Source organism: Chrysoperla carnea, chromosome 5 (genome assembly GCF_905475395.1).
Source record: "Chrysoperla carnea chromosome 5, inChrCarn1.1, whole genome shotgun sequence".
Classification (NCBI taxonomy): Eukaryota; Metazoa; Arthropoda; class Insecta; order Neuroptera; family Chrysopidae; genus Chrysoperla; species Chrysoperla carnea.
Window position 1 is genome coordinate 4,153,504 of NC_058341.1, and position 17,583 is coordinate 4,171,086.

The window sequence follows — 17,583 nt, forward strand, 5'->3', positions numbered from 1 at the left end:
TTTTCAGTCCGGTTTTGCCATAACTGTACAGTTTGTGGAAAATTGTTTCGAACAAAAAATGATACTTTTTTTAACAAAAACAACTTTCTAATTTAAAGTTTTCATCTATATCGATTACCAGTTATGGAGTAGAATGAGCTTTTCATTGAGCTTGAAAACCTAGGTCAAGTTTAATGTCTGCGTGAGATGAACGCTTAGACAACCAACATTCTTCACTTGAAGCAATTTTATCGATAAAAGTTATTTTTCGGATTCCAAGCATATGCCTACTTAAAAAAATATGCACCCCTGTATATGTGAGCATACCATCTATAATAACATCGGATAAAATGACATATCGGTTATAACGACCAATCATCATTAGAAGTGGTCCTCTATAACGATCAAAATTTACTATTTTAAATATTACTTAATTTTAAGTTGTATGAATAAGTAACTGGTATATAAAATTAAATTTCTTCGAGGAAAAAGTTAAGTCATCAAAACATAGATATTGTTTATAACGATACTATCAGATATAAAGACCTTCAATGTCATTATAACCTATTTTCACTGTATTATTAATTATAGTAAATAAGTTATTGAATCTTTGACAGAGTAAAATAATGTGTGATATGACGTATGTCGTTTGTAGAAACATTATTATGAACAATACGTGCGTTCAATGGACCACATATATCAAATCATGGACCTGTAATTGGGGACACATTCTGGGGAAAATGTAAGTTTAAGTAGTAAACAATAAAATGGATACCGTAATCGAATACTAGCTAAAACTAAATCGTAATCGGATACTAACTAAACTAAATATTACAAAATTATTGAAAAAAAAAATTCTTTAAAACTTTGTTACGAAACTAATAAAATTCCCTGACTTTCCCAGAAGAATTTGAATTCCCTGACATTTCCAGGTTTTTAAATACAGTGGTCACCATATCTTTTTACTTGTCAGACATTTTAAAATAACTTAGGGAAAAAGTCAGTCCAGTTGTAATAAGTTAATGGATAACACATATAAACATACCGATTAAGGAATTTGTTCAATTTTTATTCTTTAGGCATTTTCTTAAAAATTCATTCATTTCCTTGTACCAACCATTAAATATTATATTATGGTACGAATAAATATTTCAAGGCAATGATATTATATCCTTCGGAAAAATTCCTTTACAGAATATTGTCTGGCTGATGCAAAAACAAATTTATTTTATGCAAGAACATATTTAGTTTTGCAATTAAATTAAAAATTACGCTCACGATTATTTTAATTTAATAAAATTGGTGTAATTTTTAAATTGATAAATAAATAAATTATCACCAGGAAAATATCGAAAATTTGTCCGCATTCTAATCGAAATTGATATAGTTTTCAGCTCGACGTAGAAGCAAGAACATGACATGCCATTACCTGTCCAGGAGATCGGACAGTCATTGTAAAAGTATTACAGTAATTACAAAAATATTTACTGTCGATTCTGTAGATTAAATTTAAATTTAATGCCCTTAGCGTTTGCTACATCAACTACTTCAATTGATATACATCAAATTTGCATTTTCCCCGGGACTTTTTCAGCTCTAGTTTTGACTCTGAACCTGTCATGATCTTAGGATCTATTAAAAATGTATACAAATACAAAAGGTAAAAATTGTTCTTGAAATAAATACAAAAATTTTAATTACAATTTTATTCGAATCTTACAAAGTTTACAAATTTTAAATAAATAATACAAACTTAAAAATAATTTTTTAATAATTACGAATCCGAATCCGAAATTTAGTATCCTTCATCACTCCAAGTAATTTTATGATCGGCAAACTGTTTTTTCAAAATATCTACCGTTACCGTATGATCAGCCTTTCCATATCCTTGAGAATACCCATAAACATGAATACTCCCGTTTTCACGTTTAATACGACCCCCACCCAAACATTTTAAATTCTTTTCTTTACATTTTAATTCGGAAACAGTTTTATCGTAAATGTCGCTGTGATAAGGACATTCTTCGTAGCCTCGAACTAGTAATTTTTTCCCACCATCAGTTGTTTTGGCCTCGAGTAAAATGTATTTGAATGTACCCGAAGGATCGATGTTAACGTCAGCGGTACTGTTTGTGGCTGCCATGTTTCGCAGAAATAAACTTGTGGCTGAAAAATATATTTAATTCTAAACCTAGAGGTTTCTAAACAATGTTCAACTAAAAAATCGAACTTATTTTCCAAAATTAAATACAGTAAAACTTTGATAACGTAAAAACACACAGTGATGTCGCTGTATATTTTTTTGGACAATAAAACTTGAAGTTTTTAATATTTATCCTAAAATTTTATACGATAGTCCTAAATTCAGGTATCAGTGAAATCGAAAAAAATCATAAAAAGTAATTGTGATTTTCCTTGAACTTGAACTTATCGAGGTTTTACTGTAGGTTAAGTAAGAAATTACTTCATTTGTATTTTTAAAATCGAAGTTAATGAAGGTTTAGAATTATTCATATAATACTAAAAACTCTAACTTACATTTAAAACTATTTCTAACTATTCGTGAAAACATTAGAAAATTGTCTCAAAATATTTTGACTTTTATTATGCAACTCAAGTCAATAAACAAACTAACCTCAAAAATTTAAGACATATAAATTTTGTTTACAATATGTAAAAATAGTTTTACATATTTATATTTTCATAACATGAAAAATAAAATTTTAAACCTACCTGTGATGTAGAAAATAGAATTTTCTCAAATATTTATTTTCTTTAGCCGGTTTTTTCACCGGTTATTAAGTTCACAATGAATATAACAAAAAATACACTAAACTGTATATTGCATGAAGTTGGCGTTGATGTATTTAAAAAATGCGGGAATTATAAAAACTTTAATGATACAATAAATTGTAAACTTAAATATGATTGCCCTTGAAATGTTATATAAATTGATTAAATAAAATCATTTTATAGAATCAAAGGTTAATTATCGATGAGTGTGTAAATTGCGTAGAATAAACTTGCGTAGATATCAATATTGACGTAGTTGAGAGACTAAATAAAAATATTAAAATTTAGATAAAATTATAAAAACATTTCCGTGTTTCAATTTTTAAGACATCATAATCATCTAAAATTTTCTTTCAATAATAAACACGTCATTAAAAGTTTATGTTTAAATTTTTATTTAAAAAAAAATTATATTTTATAAAATAAAATTACTTAGGTCATGTTTTTGAAAACTTAAGCATGAAAATTTATAATATAAATATTTACATTAAAAGAAAATTGTTTATAGAAAAACAGAATAAATTATTCCATCATTATTATAAATAAAAGAATAACCTTGAAATAAGTATGAAATTATTATTATTAAATATAATTTGTTTGATTATGGTTAGATTTTTTTAACTTAAAAATAATAATAATAAAATATTGTTTATATACTGCCATCTACGAGTAAACTACTGAAATAAAAAGCATAATGGCTCCGGTTTTTGTCTAGATTAAATCAGTTTTATAGTGATCTATCTACAAGAAACTATAATTAATTTAGATTCCTAGTTCGTCTTAAACGGGATGAATTTCATGGTTTTCGAGAAAATAGTCGAAAAAAAGCTTTTTCGAATGATTTATCGTCTTTTTATTCCCTCTTATAATTTCAGCACCCTTATAAAAAGTTATATAGGATGGTCGAATACGACATGTTTTTAAAAATGCGGAATAATTGGATAAATGTTTTAAGCAAATCATGTATCAAAATCGTTGCCTTTGAATGATTTTGAAAGTCGCCCTACGATATTCGGATGAAGCTTTCCACAGAGAAAGTAGACAATCATTCAGCAAAAATTCTTTCAACGTAAATCAACGGACCGAGTCAATTTGACCCACGTTCAAAATTACAATCTACTAAATTGCAGATATTATTTTTTAAGGTCTAATTTTAGAGACGGTTTATCCATCCAACTTAGACTAAGTTTTGCAATCAGTGGATTTTTATTTAAGGCTTTTCCGTTTAAGAAAAGATGTAAAAGTTTAGGCTAGGCGCTATAGATTAAGACGTATTGTATTTTAACTTTATAAACTGTTTAAACTTGTTTTAAGAAAATTATCGGGTTATACATAAACTAAAAGTATTTAAAAGTTATATAAATTAAGTTTGCTTACCTAATATGGCGCGCAGATGACCTTCTAATGTTTGTAAAACTGTCGATTTGATTTCTTTAACAGTTTTTCCTAAAAATTGTTCGGATGCAGTGTGTAATAGTTCATCAGCTTTCATAATTTTACATTGAGCGACGCCCGTAACAGTTAGTGGTACACCTTGAGCTGTTTCCACATCGTCACATTGTGGATTAAGTGTCATCACTTCTAGTGATAAACGTTGGATATCTGTTACTAGCCACCAGGCCCACGACCAACCACCCACCACTGTAGTTTTTTTGGTTGAGCCACAACATCCTCCTGAAATCATAAAAAATAACAACAAAAATTAGTTAAAGTCGTATTTTTTTGAAGATCAAATGAGAAAAAAAAATCAATGTAGCCTACAATTTCTATAGCCTGATATATGAAATATATATCAAGGTATACTAATTTTAGTTCCAAGTTTGTAACGCTTAAGAAAATTGATGCTATGAAACAAATTTTGGTTAGGGTGTCCATAAAATCACTTAATTAGCCCATTCCCGTCTTTACGTGAACACGATAACTCAAAAACGAAAACAGATACCGAGCTTGAGTTCAAGCCAAGGTTGAGTTCGTAAATGAAGACCCATTTTGCAAACCGTTAGGACAAAACTTTGGTGTCCAATATGAACGTAAATATTTCTGTAATTACTTGAAGAAAACATACTGAGAAGATCAATTGAAATATCTTCTACAGCTTTGCTTATTATTTGATTTTACTAAGAAGAAATTTCCAAAGTTACAAATGATAATAAGTCCTATCTCGTGAATGGAATTTTATCCTCATATCACTTTCCTCTGACAATGCGGTAGTTTTGGTTCACTCAATATATATTATACCCATTTTAGATTCTTATTACTAGGCAACACGTATGTTTTTACAATAATACACATTGCCTATCCTTTTTTATGTTTATGTTAAAATAACGCAATCAACTATCAAACCCAGACACAGAAAAAAATGTTAACACCTGCTGAATATCAGGTAGACATCAAATAGTTCATAACAATTTTGTAGGAGTGTATTTACATAACATTTTGAAATCAAAACACAAAGTGCCTAAATAAACCAAGAAACAAAGTTGTACAGTTTTTTGTATGTAATTAAAGAAATCGTGGTGGATATGATCTTCAGAGGTCACACTAATAACTTTATGATTTAAATTATTTATTTTATGAAAGTTATCCCAAAATTAACGAAATATTTTAGAATTTAATCGAAAAATAGAAGCATTTTCACGGTCAACCAATTTTTTAAACATTGTGAAGGTTTTGCAGCTACAGTTTCTAATCTATCATCAAATACGAAAAAATCAATTTTCTAAAATTAAGTAACTTGATTTATTCAAAGATTCAAGTAATTTGATTTATTCAAAGATTCAAGTAATTTAATTTATTCAAATATTCTGATAATAAGTGAACAAGAAATTTCATGTGTTTGATTTGAAACTGATGCTTATTACTTTCTTTAAGTTTAATACATAAAAAAATGTTACATTTGATTTACCTTTATCATTTCAAAACTTGCTGTTTTTACTTTTAACATAAAATTAGAATATTCTAATAAACTTTGCATTCTAAAACATTAAAATAAATATTTTCTTACGAAATATGTTACTTTAACTTATTCATTTGTTCTTGTCATGGCATTTTTTTTCGATCATGCGCAGTGTGTGACAATATATGTAATATAAACTAAATATTTGCGCGTAATTCAAGTTAAACTTAAAAATAATTATTCTCAATATTAAAAAAGAATTAGACATTCAGAAAAAGATTAGATCATAATAAGGACCTCATAAATCATTTAATTTAAAACACTGTTGAATTTTTTATTTGAAATTTTGTGGAGTTTCATTTATATCAATAATTCAGTTAAATTAAAGCAAAATGGACAAGAAAAATCCGACAGTAAATCCGAAGTTTATATGTACCAATAAAGCTTTAAAGTTTTACCCGATATGCTATAAATTTTACTCGATTTATCCTATTCCATACATAATTTTACCATTCAATTTTTTGTTTCTTGAAAATATTTTAAGTTTACCAAAAATTAAGTTTCTAATTTTTCTGTTTTCAGGGAGAAAATAATAAATTACTATTCAAAAAATATAAAAACGTATATTTTTATATGGAGTTAAAAACAATTATACCGGAAAACAAATTATCGAACGAACACTGACCTTTTTTTTAGAAATAAAATTTACGTGAAGTTCTTCACGTAGGTCATATTCATAGAAACGTAAAGATATTAAATAGTGGTCAGTTATGTTACTTTTTTTTGAATGAACCTTTTATAGTCATAAATTATTGGCGGGGAAGAGTGGGGATAAAAACTTGTTTGATTTGCTTTTATCAATCGATTGATGAAATAAAATTTTTGCGCTCTGCTATAAAACGAAAAAGTTAAAAAGTTTATTGAAAGAAAGTTGTCTTTTATATTAAAATAAAAAACGTTTTATGATATATGAGGACTGATTCATTGCATTAATTTAGTTTCCCGTTACAAATACTAGAAGTATCAGTTCACAATTTATATGAAGCGGAGATATTTGTGAATTAATTAAAGAAATTTAAAATTAAGTCGTAATAGTTTTCATTATTGCCATATTGACTCCGGTTGTCTCGGGTGTCTTGTCCATTTTTTGATCTTTTGATCCGATGTACTTACACCGGCCCCTTCCAACACAATCGCACACACTTGCATACGTATACATACGTACACACCAGAGTAACGTAGAAGTTCTCGCGTTTTACTCTTTCGGTTTCTAACGATTCCCCTCTCCTATGTTTACAGTTGCAGCGCGTTTCTGATTGGCTGCCTATTTTAATTAATAGCTAATTATCCGTACATCAGATCAAAAAATGGAAAAGGACTTTTTGTTTTAGAATTTGATTTTCTACCTGATGCAACAGAGGCGTCCGCTACTCCTAGGACACTCTGTACATATTGTTGAGATATAATAAGTATCGTAACCGTAAATATTGTTACGATGATAACTATGCTGTTAAATTTTTTGTTTCAAGTTTCCTTTTCTGCATGGCAAATTTTTGATTTCTTTTAAGAAGTTCGCTTTGTTTAGGAAATCGATACTGGCTTAAAATAATATCAATACGTTAATATATGTGTCAGGCATTCAAAGTATATACATGGTGAGCAATCATATAAAAATACTGTTATTAATATGAATGAATGTAAAAAAAAATTATTTATTAAGGCACATTCACACTACAAATTATCCGAAATTCACACTTTTTTGCCTTTGCTACGTATTAACGCCTATGATTATTGCCAGTTATTAGTAATATCCAGCACTACTGATCCTATGGTCCTGGATAGCGTATTGTAGTAGAAGAAAATTTCCGGATCCTCTTTCAAAGGACAGGCTTGTAGACCCAATTTTTTTTTTACTTCAGGTGAAGAATTCTCACTTTACAGGCAGAAAAGTGAAGTTGCTTTTTATAATCCTTAGAAGCACGCAAAATATGAAGGTTTAAAATTCCTAATTAAACAAAGAGGTAGATATGCGTTAGTGATGTCATTGTCCGATATCACCATAAAGATGCATATAAAACTTTGTTTTGCTAAAAAGAGAAGGGCAATCAATCTTTTATTGCTTATAACTTCTTCATTTATGAATCAATTTTAATTTCTCTTTCAAATTTTGTCATGGTATCAAGTCCAGTTTTACATTTTTAGGCGTAATGTGGCAAATTCGACATCAGGTAACTACCGTGTTGAATAAAAAATTGCAACAAGTAAATTACATGTGTTAGTGTGAATGTGGCATCACTAAAAGTATGGATAAATGTTTACTTTATATACAGTTGATGATGGGTGTCTAAAGAATCATTTCTTTTATTTTCTCTGACAATGAACTTGTAAGTGCAAACCAGAACTTGTTCTTATATTTTATAAAAATATCAACAATAATTAAATAAAAATATAGAATATTCAAGAAGAGTGTTAATAATTAGTTCAACAAACTTTTATCCAAAAAATGATTTTAAAAAGTTAACAATGGAAGCTCCATTTTTTAAAATATTTGAACCAGTTTTATATAAATTATTCAAAAAAAATTTAGTTGTATTAGTGATTTAATATTCATTGTAAAACTGTGATTCAATTCTATTTTAATTATTAATTTCTGTGAGTATTAATTTATCAATTTTAATATTGAAAAAGTTTATTATTTAGTTGAAACTCGTTGAAAAACAAACGATACACACAATTATGCCTCTTTTTAAAAATAGTTCTCTGTTTTTTCGTTTTACTATAAAGTATGTGCGTTAACCAAAAACTACATTTCATAAAGATGTCTCCCAGTTTCGACATTTCTGATGTTTGATCATCTTTTAAAAGGGAAGTTTTATCATTCCAACAAAAAATTTTGGTATAGACTTAGAGATATAATGAAGTGACATTATAACAGTGGACATTCAAGCGAATTATATGCATGATATTTTCAAATTCCAAATTGCAAAAACACTACAAGAAGTAATTTTAAATTACAGTTATAAAAATTGTATTTGTATTATTTTGAAAACTAACTGTTAATAAATGTATAATTTTGGAATTACTAAGTAATAAAATTTATAATCAGAAATGTTTATGGTTTAATGATAAAATCACAAAACGATTTTTAACCGATTTCAAGAAATAGAAAGACTTTCTCGGAAACTTTATTCCTAAGCAGTATAAAAAATTGGCAAGTTGTTTTATTGTATAACAATTTTATCAATTTCTCGGCTAAATAACGTCCAGTTAATTTTTACAATTTTAAGTAACAAAGATCGATAATTGTGCTTAGCTTTTGATCGATTAGGTGGAAAGAATTCCCAGACTCAACTAATCAAAATCGACTAAATTTCCTATGTCGCCTGTTTCGAAAGGTTTTGATGCTTGAGAATAATTTTCATTTAAATTTTCTGGAATGTTGTAGACAGGAAAGAGCTTTTTGAGTAAAGCAGAAACAAAGTTAAAATTTTTGAATAATATCTTTTGGCGATTAAAAAAAATACCATTTGAAAATTTGAAAACTGTCAAAAATTTTGTGTACCCCTAGTGTGAGAATGTTCAATGCATATAAATTAAATAGAAAATCAATACTGAATAATATTTTTGTAATTAATTCTTGATTTATGTTGACTGACATACATTAATAGTCAATTCAATTTCTCTAATAACAGTCTAAGTCCAACAGCGCAGTGACATATTAATTGTTTTTAATATTTTTACTACACATTAATTAATATAAATAATATCGATCCAAATCACATAATATTAAGTAAACAAAATTAAATTTTCCTGTTTTTAAATATTTATTAACTTCCTGTTTAAGGAAGCAAATGTGATCATATCGAAAAATCGAAAATGAAATGCTCTATTTTTCTTTGATGTCAAAGCTATTGCTACTAATCTTTCCTTGAGACTGATCAAAAAGAAATTTTTATTACTTATTCCTCTGAATTCAGTGGTTTTTATCGGGCATAAGAAATTTTTGGCTTAAGAAAATGCCGTCCAATATTTGTCGTCCCAAAAATACTAGTAAAAATATTAAATTTTGACCAGAAAATTACGAAAAAGGGATTAATTTAGACGTATTGACTTGGTTGTCTCGTTACCCGTTGCTACCCTGATAACCTGTGGGGCTGATATCTCCAAAATTGTAAAATAAACAGAATTTAGATGTTTTCGCCATATCAAAGCTCGCCAAAAACGAAGTTTTCCTGAAAGGTGTGCATCTAGTTGTGTACCTAACCTTGCACACGCTGTATAACAGCTTTATCAAAAAATTATTGGCCGTAAAATGTTGAATTTTGGATCTATGACTGCCATCTTTTGTAATTTCTTGCATGTGCATGCAGAAAAATGTGTTTTGGAAAAAAATTTAATATAAATTTTATTTTAATTTTCAGTTAAAATAATCAAATTTTATTCCCAAAAAAATGAGTTCCGCGATAACATCATTATTTGGTGCCGCGGCTCAAACTTATGGACATTTAGCCACATTTATTCCAGTATTAGCTGCAGCCATAGCATACTTTCAATTTGAAATGATGGATCCAGAATCACGTCCCATAGATATTTCTCCCGAATTAATGCTAGATGAATATGATTTTATAATAGTGGGGGCGGGATCGGCAGGTAAATAAACCAAATTTTGATTTTAAGAAAACATTTTGGAAATTTTTCTTTTTTTTTTTAATAGGCGCAGTTGTGGCAAATCGTTTATCGGAAATTGAAGACTGGAATGTTTTATTATTAGAAGCTGGTGGAGATGAAACGGAAATTAGTGATGTACCTTTAATGGCTGGATATTTACAACTAAGTAAATTAGATTGGAAGTACAAGACGGAGCCACAATTTACAGCCTGTTTGGGTATGGTTAATGGTCGCTGTAATTGGCCTCGAGGAAAGGTCATAGGAGGATCAAGCGTATTAAATTACATGCTATATTTACGCGGGAACAAACGAGATTATGATATTTGGGAAGCGCAAGGTAATCCTGGATGGGCTGCCAAAGATGTACTTCCATACTTTAAAAAATCCGAAGATCAACAGAATCCGTATTTAGCACGCACACCATTTCATTCCACCGGAGGTTATTTAACTGTTGGCGAAGCTCCTTGGCATTCTCCCCTCGCGGCTGCTTTTGTTCAAGCAGGTGTCGAGCTAGGTTACGAAAATCGAGATATAAATGGAGAATACCAAACAGGATTTATGATTGCACAAGGAACTACGAGACGAGGAAGCCGATGTAGTACGGGAAAAGCTTTTTTACGTCCTATTCGATTGCGGAAAAATTTACATGTAACAATGAATGCATTGGTTACACGAATTTTAATTGATCCAATGAAAAAAGTTGCATATGGAGTGGAATTCTATCGAGAGGGGGAATTCCATAAAATTACAGCAACCAAAGAAGTTATTTTGTCTGGAGGTTCAGTTAATTCACCGCAATTGTTAATGTTATCCGGAATTGGACCAAGTGAAGATTTAATTCAACATAAAATTCCCGTAATCAGTGATTTACGAGTAGGACATAATTTACAGGATCATGTAGGACTTGGTGGTCTAACATTTATGCTAAATCAACAAATTGGTATAATCGAGAGTCGTATTCATGCACTGACTAATGTTTTGCAATACGCTGTCTTAGGACAGGGCCCTCTCACAGCCCTAGGTGGTGTGGAAGGTTTAGCTTTTGTTAATACCAAATACGTGAATGCGAGTTTAGATTTCCCGGATATTGAATTTCATTTTATTCCGGCGTCTACAAATTCAGATGGAGGTCGTCAATTACGAAAAGCTCATGGATTAACTGAGGCTTTTTATAATAAAGTTTTTATGCCTATTAACGAAAAGGATACCTGGAGTGTTATGCCAGTTTTGTTACGTCCTCGAAGTCGTGGTCATATAAAATTACGCAGCAAAAATCCTTTTGATTACCCATTAATTTACCCAAATTACTTTCAAGATGATTTCGATATGAAAACACTTATCGAAGGAGTAAAAATTGCTGTCGCTCTCAGTAAAACAAAATCAATGCGAAGATTTGGAAGTCAATTGAATCCCTACAAATTCCCAGCTTGTATCCACATTCCAGAATACACCGACAAATATTGGGAATGTATGATTCGACAGTATTCTGTGACAATCTATCATCCAGTAGGAACATGTAAAATGGGTCCATATTGGGATCAAACGGCTGTAGTGAATCCACAATTAAAAGTGTACGGTGTCGATCGATTACGGGTTATTGATGCAAGTATTATGCCAACATTAGTAAGTGGAAATACAAATGCACCAGTGATTATGATCGGAGAAAAAGGTTCCGATTTAATTAAACAATTTTGGCTATCGCCCAGTGTATTGTGATTTTAGTTTTAATCAAATTTTTGATCAAAAATTTAATTTTTTTAGTGGAAAGTGACATTTTCGAATATTTAGAGAATTTGAGTGCCCTTCATAGACAATTCTGTTGGTCCTCGAAAAATAGGATGACATTTTCTGAAAATACTTTTAACTACGCCAATAAAAAATGGATTTGTGTATATTTTGGTGATTTCGAAAAAAAGAAATCAGAATTTGAACATTAAACCTTAAGTGTTAGGAACTATAAACATATCGCAGTCGAATATTTAACCTCAGAATCACTATAAATGTGATGTAAATTCGAGTATTCTGACGTTAAGTACAAAATTGTAATATGTTACCAATTTATTGTAAATATAAAAATAATATTTAAGTTATTTATTTTTAATTTTTAAGACAAATCAATGTGATTTAAAATTGTTTAATTTTATTAAAATAATTTTTAATAAATTTTTGTATTTTAATAAAATTTAGAGATATGAAAGTTTTTTTAAATCTCTCTCATGAAAGGTGAAACGAAAATAAGATCTTAGAAAAAATTATGAAATTATTATTAAGTAATTTAAAAGTAAACAATACACCCAAAAATTTTGAAACCAATATTTTCAAAATTATTTTACAGTCGAAAGTTTTCCAATATCCGAAAACATTTCGGAATTCGTAAGAATTTGATTTGATTTTTTAATAACTCGATAATAAATTGTAGGAATTTGGCTTGCCTAACTAAGGCAAGGACCTGGTTTGAATGCCTCACTTACCGCAAGTTTGACATTCAGTGTGTCCTATTTGAGACGAATCAATGCCTCAGTGAAATTTCTAGCCGAGAAATTGTTTCAATTTTTATACGTTTGATTATTCACGGGGAAATCAAAGCCCGTATTTTCAAATATGTCACTTCCTACGCCCTCTTACAAAAGAGCAAGTTTATGTGATTTATTTCCTTAAGAACGCGTTATTAATGTAATATCAAATGATTTATTGTATAAATAGTAAAATTATCCGGTGATATGAAATATTATTAAGGGTGATCATGTACTTAGAGACGGATAAAGAAAATATTTATTATCGACTTATACCTCCTCGCACGTTTTTAATAAAACAAAAGATCTTATATCTATATAAAATATCGCATATCTTTCAATAAATATCGCGTTATGATATTTAAAACAAAAACATTTCAACAAAGTATAGAAAAAGACGTCTTTCATTGTCTTATAAACATTTTTGAAACACAGTGTACATCACATTGAGTAGTTTAATTATTGTTATTTTTTTGAGTGTTTTGTAAATTCTGCGAATTCGGCAGTTTCTTTTGACATTGCAGTTTAAATTTTACATTAATCAAGCGTAAGACAAACGTGTTGGGTGAATTGTTGTATGTTTCCTGTGTTTTATTTTGTTGCCTAAATTATTTATTTGAGGTGAGTTTTTGATTACGTTTTTTATCGTCCACATTTTCGAGATAGAACTTTTGAAACAAATCTATTACGTTAAAAAGTGAACTCTAAAAGTTTATTTTTCTTTAATTTTAGAAGAATGTTATAAATAAAATAATCCAAAATGGTTTCGAATTCACTCATGAAATTATTTTCGTCGACGCGTATTATCCTGTCATACGCACCAGGATTAGGTTTCATCATGATGTTACACACAGCCATACTAACCCTGCGTCCAGACATCACAGATATTGAGAATCGTGTCGAAGATATCAAACTCAATGAAATTTATACAAGTTACGATTTCATAATAGTCGGTGGCGGATCTGCCGGAGCAGTTTTAGCAAACCGACTAACAGAGATACCTGAATGGCGAGTATTACTCCTAGAAGCCGGTGGAGATGAAACTTTATTAACAGATATTCCGATTTTGTTTCCATTTATACAATTAACACCAGTCGATTGGCAATTTAAAACACAGCCCACGGATACATCTTGTCAGGCAATGGACGAATATCGTTGTAACTGGCCTCGCGGTAAAGTTCTTGGTGGATCAAGTGTACTAAATGCAATGTTATATATTCGAGGTAATCGTCGCGATTATGATCGATGGGCTCGGGCAGGTAATCCTGGTTGGTCATATGAAGAAGTTTTACCATATTTTAAAAAATCCGAGGATATGAAAATTGACGAAGTTGAAAAAGAATACCATGGTTTTGGGGGTTATTTAAGTGTGGAATACTTCCGATTTTATTCGCGAGTTTCGGAATTTTTCCTAAATGCTGGAAAAGAAATGGGATATGATGTGCGAGATGTTAATGGATACAAACAAACTGGATTTATTTTATCCCATGCTACGTTAAAAGACGGATTGCGCTGTAGTACGGCGAAAGCGTTTCTTCGCCCAATACGTGAACGCCCAAATTTACATATAAGTATGCATTCCCTAGTTGAGAAAGTTATCATCGATGAAAATACAAAACAAGCGAAAGGTGTTATTTTTACTAAAAATGGTATTACAAGACAAGTTTTTGCCGAACGGGAAGTCATCTTAAGTGCGGGTGCACTTCAAAGTCCACAAGTTTTAATGCTATCCGGTGTAGGACCAGCCGAACATTTAATTAATCATGGTATTAATCCAATTTGGGATGCTCCTGGAGTTGGAGAAAATCTTCAAGATCATGTGGCAATGGGTGGAATAACATTTTTAATTGATCCACCAGAATTGGATGAATTTGATCGTCCGTATTCATTTGTTTTGCCAAAATCATTTACAATGAAGACAATTAAAGAATTTTTATTGGAGAAGAAAGGGATAATGTATGGTTTACCAGCGTGTGAAGTTTGTATAAAAATTCATAAGGGAACCCGAAGCGGGACCACTGTTTGAACCGAACCCTTCTCTTAGAATCCCAGATGTTAAGGCATTTGTAACTTCATGAATGTAGACGAAAAATAATGATAAAATTTTTCGATACCTGCCATTGGTTTGCAAATTATCGAAAGCTAAATAATTAAACAAAATTTTCAATTTTCGATAATGAAAATCATGATTTCTATTTAAAATTGCCTCGGTACTCGTACATCCTTAAGAGAGATGGGTTTAAGGACAGTGTGTTGGCTTTGGGACCAACTTAATTTTTTGTGGGAATTAAATTTATGTTTTTTTTACAGGTTATGGCATTTATAAAAACAAAATATGCAAATCAAAGTGATGATTGGCCCGATATTCAGATGTTTTTACAAGCATATGGAGATAATACCGATGGGGGTTTATTTTCTAAGCGAGCTGCCTCTTTAACAGATGAGTTTTACGCGTCTGTGTATGAACCAATTTTATATAAGGACGCATACCAAATTATGCCCTTGTTGTTACGTCCAAAAAGTCGAGGATTTTTAAAATTAGCAAGTAGCGATCCAAAAGATGCTATTTTAGTTTATCCCAATTATTTTTCACACCCGCAGGATATACAAATTTTGGTAAGTGTATAGAATTTTCTTAATAGGAAGTTTCTTAAAAACGTTTGCCCTCTTATTTTAGATTGAAGGTGCAAAATTCGCCTACGAACTTTCCAAAACACAAATAATGCAACAATTAAACGCACGTATTAACGAATTAAAAATCCCTGGATGTAAAGAATTTGAACTACTCTCAGACGAATATTGGCGTTGTCATGCTAGACATTACACACAAACAATTTATCATCCCTCGGGAACATGTAAAATGGGACATTCCAATGATCCAACAGCCGTGGTCGATAATCGTTTAAATGTTCATGGAATACATAATTTACGAGTTGTGGATGCGAGTATTATGCCTTACATTCCGAGTGGAAATACAAATGCTCCAACCATAATGATTGCAGAAAAAGCTGCGGATATGATTAAAGAAGATTGGTTAGCACCTGGAGATATTGTTTATGATAATAATTATTTAAATAAATGAATTTGTTGTTATGTTGATTTTGTTTAATTATTTATTACCTAGCGTTTATGCGCTCGCTTCGGTGAAGGTTTCATGAGGAAGAAAGGATCTCCCTTCTGAAATACGATCATAACGACCTTATTAGACTTTGAGCCATTTTTGATACACATTTGAAACAAAGAATAATTCTAAAAATTGATTATTAAGGTTGTTTTAAGTTCGTTGGATCTAAATTGACAATTAAAGCAACCCGACGAACTAGATCCAATTTTATGTCAGGACATCCCCCCCCCCCCCCCCTATCAAACTTTGCAATTTTTGTTGAAGTTATTTTTGGATGGCTAACTACAAAACGAGTTATTAGCTAGATTAAATGGTCCAACCTATATATAAAAAATGGTATTCATTTTTATCCAATTGCAAGCTCTCATGTAACATTATGTAATTTATTAAATCAGACATCCTTAGAGAGTTTTTTTTCGACACCCTTCAGATAAAACTAGTTTTTTTTTTCTTACCTGAATGATTGTAAACAAACATATTTTTAGTTTGTTCAAAAAAATAGTAAATATCAAATGTTGAGAAACGTGAATTGTTGAGACACCTTTCACTTTATTTGAAAGGTAAGAAAATTTTTGTATAGAAATATTTTATAAGAAAATTAATTATACGCTTTTAAACGAATATTAAATATTAATATAATTACATTAATTTTTCATGGAATTCCAAAAGTGAATGTCAGTTAATTTTCATATTTTTTTTATTACCTAATAAAATTGTTTACATATTTTACAAATTTTTTTATTGGTATTTTACCTACAATTAACAACTAACATAGTTAATTGTTTAATTACTCTTTTTCTATTTATTTCAAAGATTTTTTATTCATGTTAGGCAACTGCTTTACTATATATGTACTAACTATTGCATATATTCAACCAATAAATGATGAAAGAACTTAATAATATGTATCTGATTTTGTACGTCAAATACCAAGATTTGTTTAATAATAAAATATGTAAATTTATTATACAACTATGATTGTAACTATTGTTAGTAGATTTTAAAATAAAAAAAATTTTAACTTAACACTCATGGATTCCGTAAAGAATATATCAAGGTTAATTTAAATTTATTTTATGAAAAATAAACACACTACGTTAATTTTAACGTCCATGTTCGCAAAATATTGTACGATTAAGAGGTACTGTCTTTAATTCCTTTAAAACTCATATCTGCAGTATTAGTCTTTGGAGCCATAGAGATTTATAGATCGTGAGACACCATGGTTTTTTTAAATGATGAATTCATACTTTACAAAAGTTTTCTCTACGTTTTTTATCGAAAAGGCTAGGCGTTTTCAAATGAGCATGATGACGTCATACTTGAGTTATCATTTTGAAAAAACGCAGCAGGGAATTTGTCGGACACTATGAACACTTGATAACATTAATAATTATTAAACAATTCAGCAAAAGTGAACCATGTACGTATTCAAAAACAAAAATACTTAAGTACGGCATGTTCCAGGTGGTATACAAACTCATCGGTGTAGTATTTTTGTCGGACAAAATATGGTTATAGTGTCAGACAAATTTCCTGTTTGTTTTTTTCCAAAACGATTACTTAAATATGACGTCATCATGCTAATTTTAAAACGCAGCCTCGAAAAG

At 29.8% G+C, this 17,583-nt stretch overlaps 4 protein-coding genes across 6 annotated transcripts in view; 2 read left to right on the forward strand and 2 right to left on the reverse strand.

The window, feature by feature from the left end:
* LOC123299838 (flotillin-2) overlaps positions 1-17,583 on the reverse strand; it is a 215,692-nt gene that overhangs the window by 7,833 nt on the left and 190,276 nt on the right. The window contains exons 1-2 of one of the 2 annotated variants that reach the window (XM_044882223.1): positions 5,678-5,788; positions 4,150-4,446 (exon numbers count right to left, since the gene is read on the reverse strand). In XM_044882223.1, the coding sequence (XP_044738158.1) occupies positions 4,150-4,348 (199 nt within the window). In that variant the 5' untranslated portion in view covers positions 4,349-4,446; positions 5,678-5,788. Of the gene's footprint in view, positions 1-4,149; positions 4,447-5,677; positions 5,789-17,583 lie in introns of those variants that run through there. The other variant, XM_044882222.1, reaches the window with a different exon arrangement.
* LOC123299841 (14 kDa phosphohistidine phosphatase-like) lies at positions 1,734-2,847 on the reverse strand. Of its 2 annotated transcripts, none has more exons than XM_044882228.1 (2): positions 2,713-2,847; positions 1,734-2,145 (listed from the first exon to the last, which is right to left on the reverse strand). In XM_044882228.1, the coding sequence occupies exon 2, from the start codon at positions 2,120-2,122 to the stop codon at positions 1,775-1,777; it is 348 nt and encodes a 115-aa protein (XP_044738163.1). In that variant the 5' UTR covers positions 2,123-2,145; positions 2,713-2,847; the 3' UTR covers positions 1,734-1,774. The 2 variants fall into 2 exon arrangements, with proteins under 2 accessions (XP_044738163.1, XP_044738161.1); XM_044882226.1 differs by lacking the exon at positions 2,713-2,847 and adding an exon at positions 2,518-2,610.
* LOC123299833 (glucose dehydrogenase [FAD, quinone]) lies at positions 8,234-12,159 on the forward strand. The gene is made up of 3 exons (XM_044882216.1): positions 8,234-8,320; positions 10,090-10,318; positions 10,383-12,159. Exons 2-3 carry the CDS (start codon positions 10,120-10,122, stop codon positions 12,050-12,052), a joined length of 1,869 nt encoding a protein of 622 aa, XP_044738151.1. The 5' UTR covers positions 8,234-8,320; positions 10,090-10,119; the 3' UTR covers positions 12,053-12,159.
* On the forward strand, positions 13,347-15,942 carry LOC123299831 (glucose dehydrogenase [FAD, quinone]-like). The gene is made up of 4 exons (XM_044882213.1): positions 13,347-13,470; positions 13,582-14,827; positions 15,160-15,465; positions 15,527-15,942. The coding sequence occupies exons 2-4, from the start codon at positions 13,610-13,612 to the stop codon at positions 15,929-15,931; spliced, it is 1,929 nt and encodes a 642-aa protein (XP_044738148.1). The 5' UTR covers positions 13,347-13,470; positions 13,582-13,609; the 3' UTR covers positions 15,932-15,942.

What these genes read in the sequence shown, in the direction of transcription:
- LOC123299831 (XM_044882213.1), top strand. Translation starts at nt 13,610, where the DNA reads ATGGTTTCGAATTCACTCATGAAATTATTTTCGTCGACGCGTATTATC. An exon ending in ATGGTTTACCAGCGTGTGAA is followed by an intron (nt 14,828 to 15,159) that starts GTTTGTATAAAA and finishes TTTTTTTTACAG; the next exon opens with GTTATGGCATTTATAAAAAC. An exon ending in CGCAGGATATACAAATTTTG is followed by an intron (nt 15,466 to 15,526) that starts GTAAGTGTATAG and finishes CTCTTATTTTAG; the next exon opens with ATTGAAGGTGCAAAATTCGC.
- LOC123299833 (XM_044882216.1), top strand. Translation starts at nt 10,120, where the DNA reads ATGAGTTCCGCGATAACATCATTATTTGGTGCCGCGGCTCAAACTTAT. An exon ending in AGTGGGGGCGGGATCGGCAG is followed by an intron (nt 10,319 to 10,382) that starts GTAAATAAACCA and finishes TTTTTTTAATAG; the next exon opens with GCGCAGTTGTGGCAAATCGT.
- LOC123299841 (XM_044882226.1), bottom strand. Translation starts at nt 2,551, where the DNA reads ATGTTTTCACGAATAGTTAGAAATAGTTTTAAAT. An exon ending in AGTTAGAAATAGTTTTAAAT is followed by an intron (nt 2,146 to 2,517) that starts GTAAGTTAGAGT and finishes TATATTTTTCAG; the next exon opens with CCACAAGTTTATTTCTGCGA.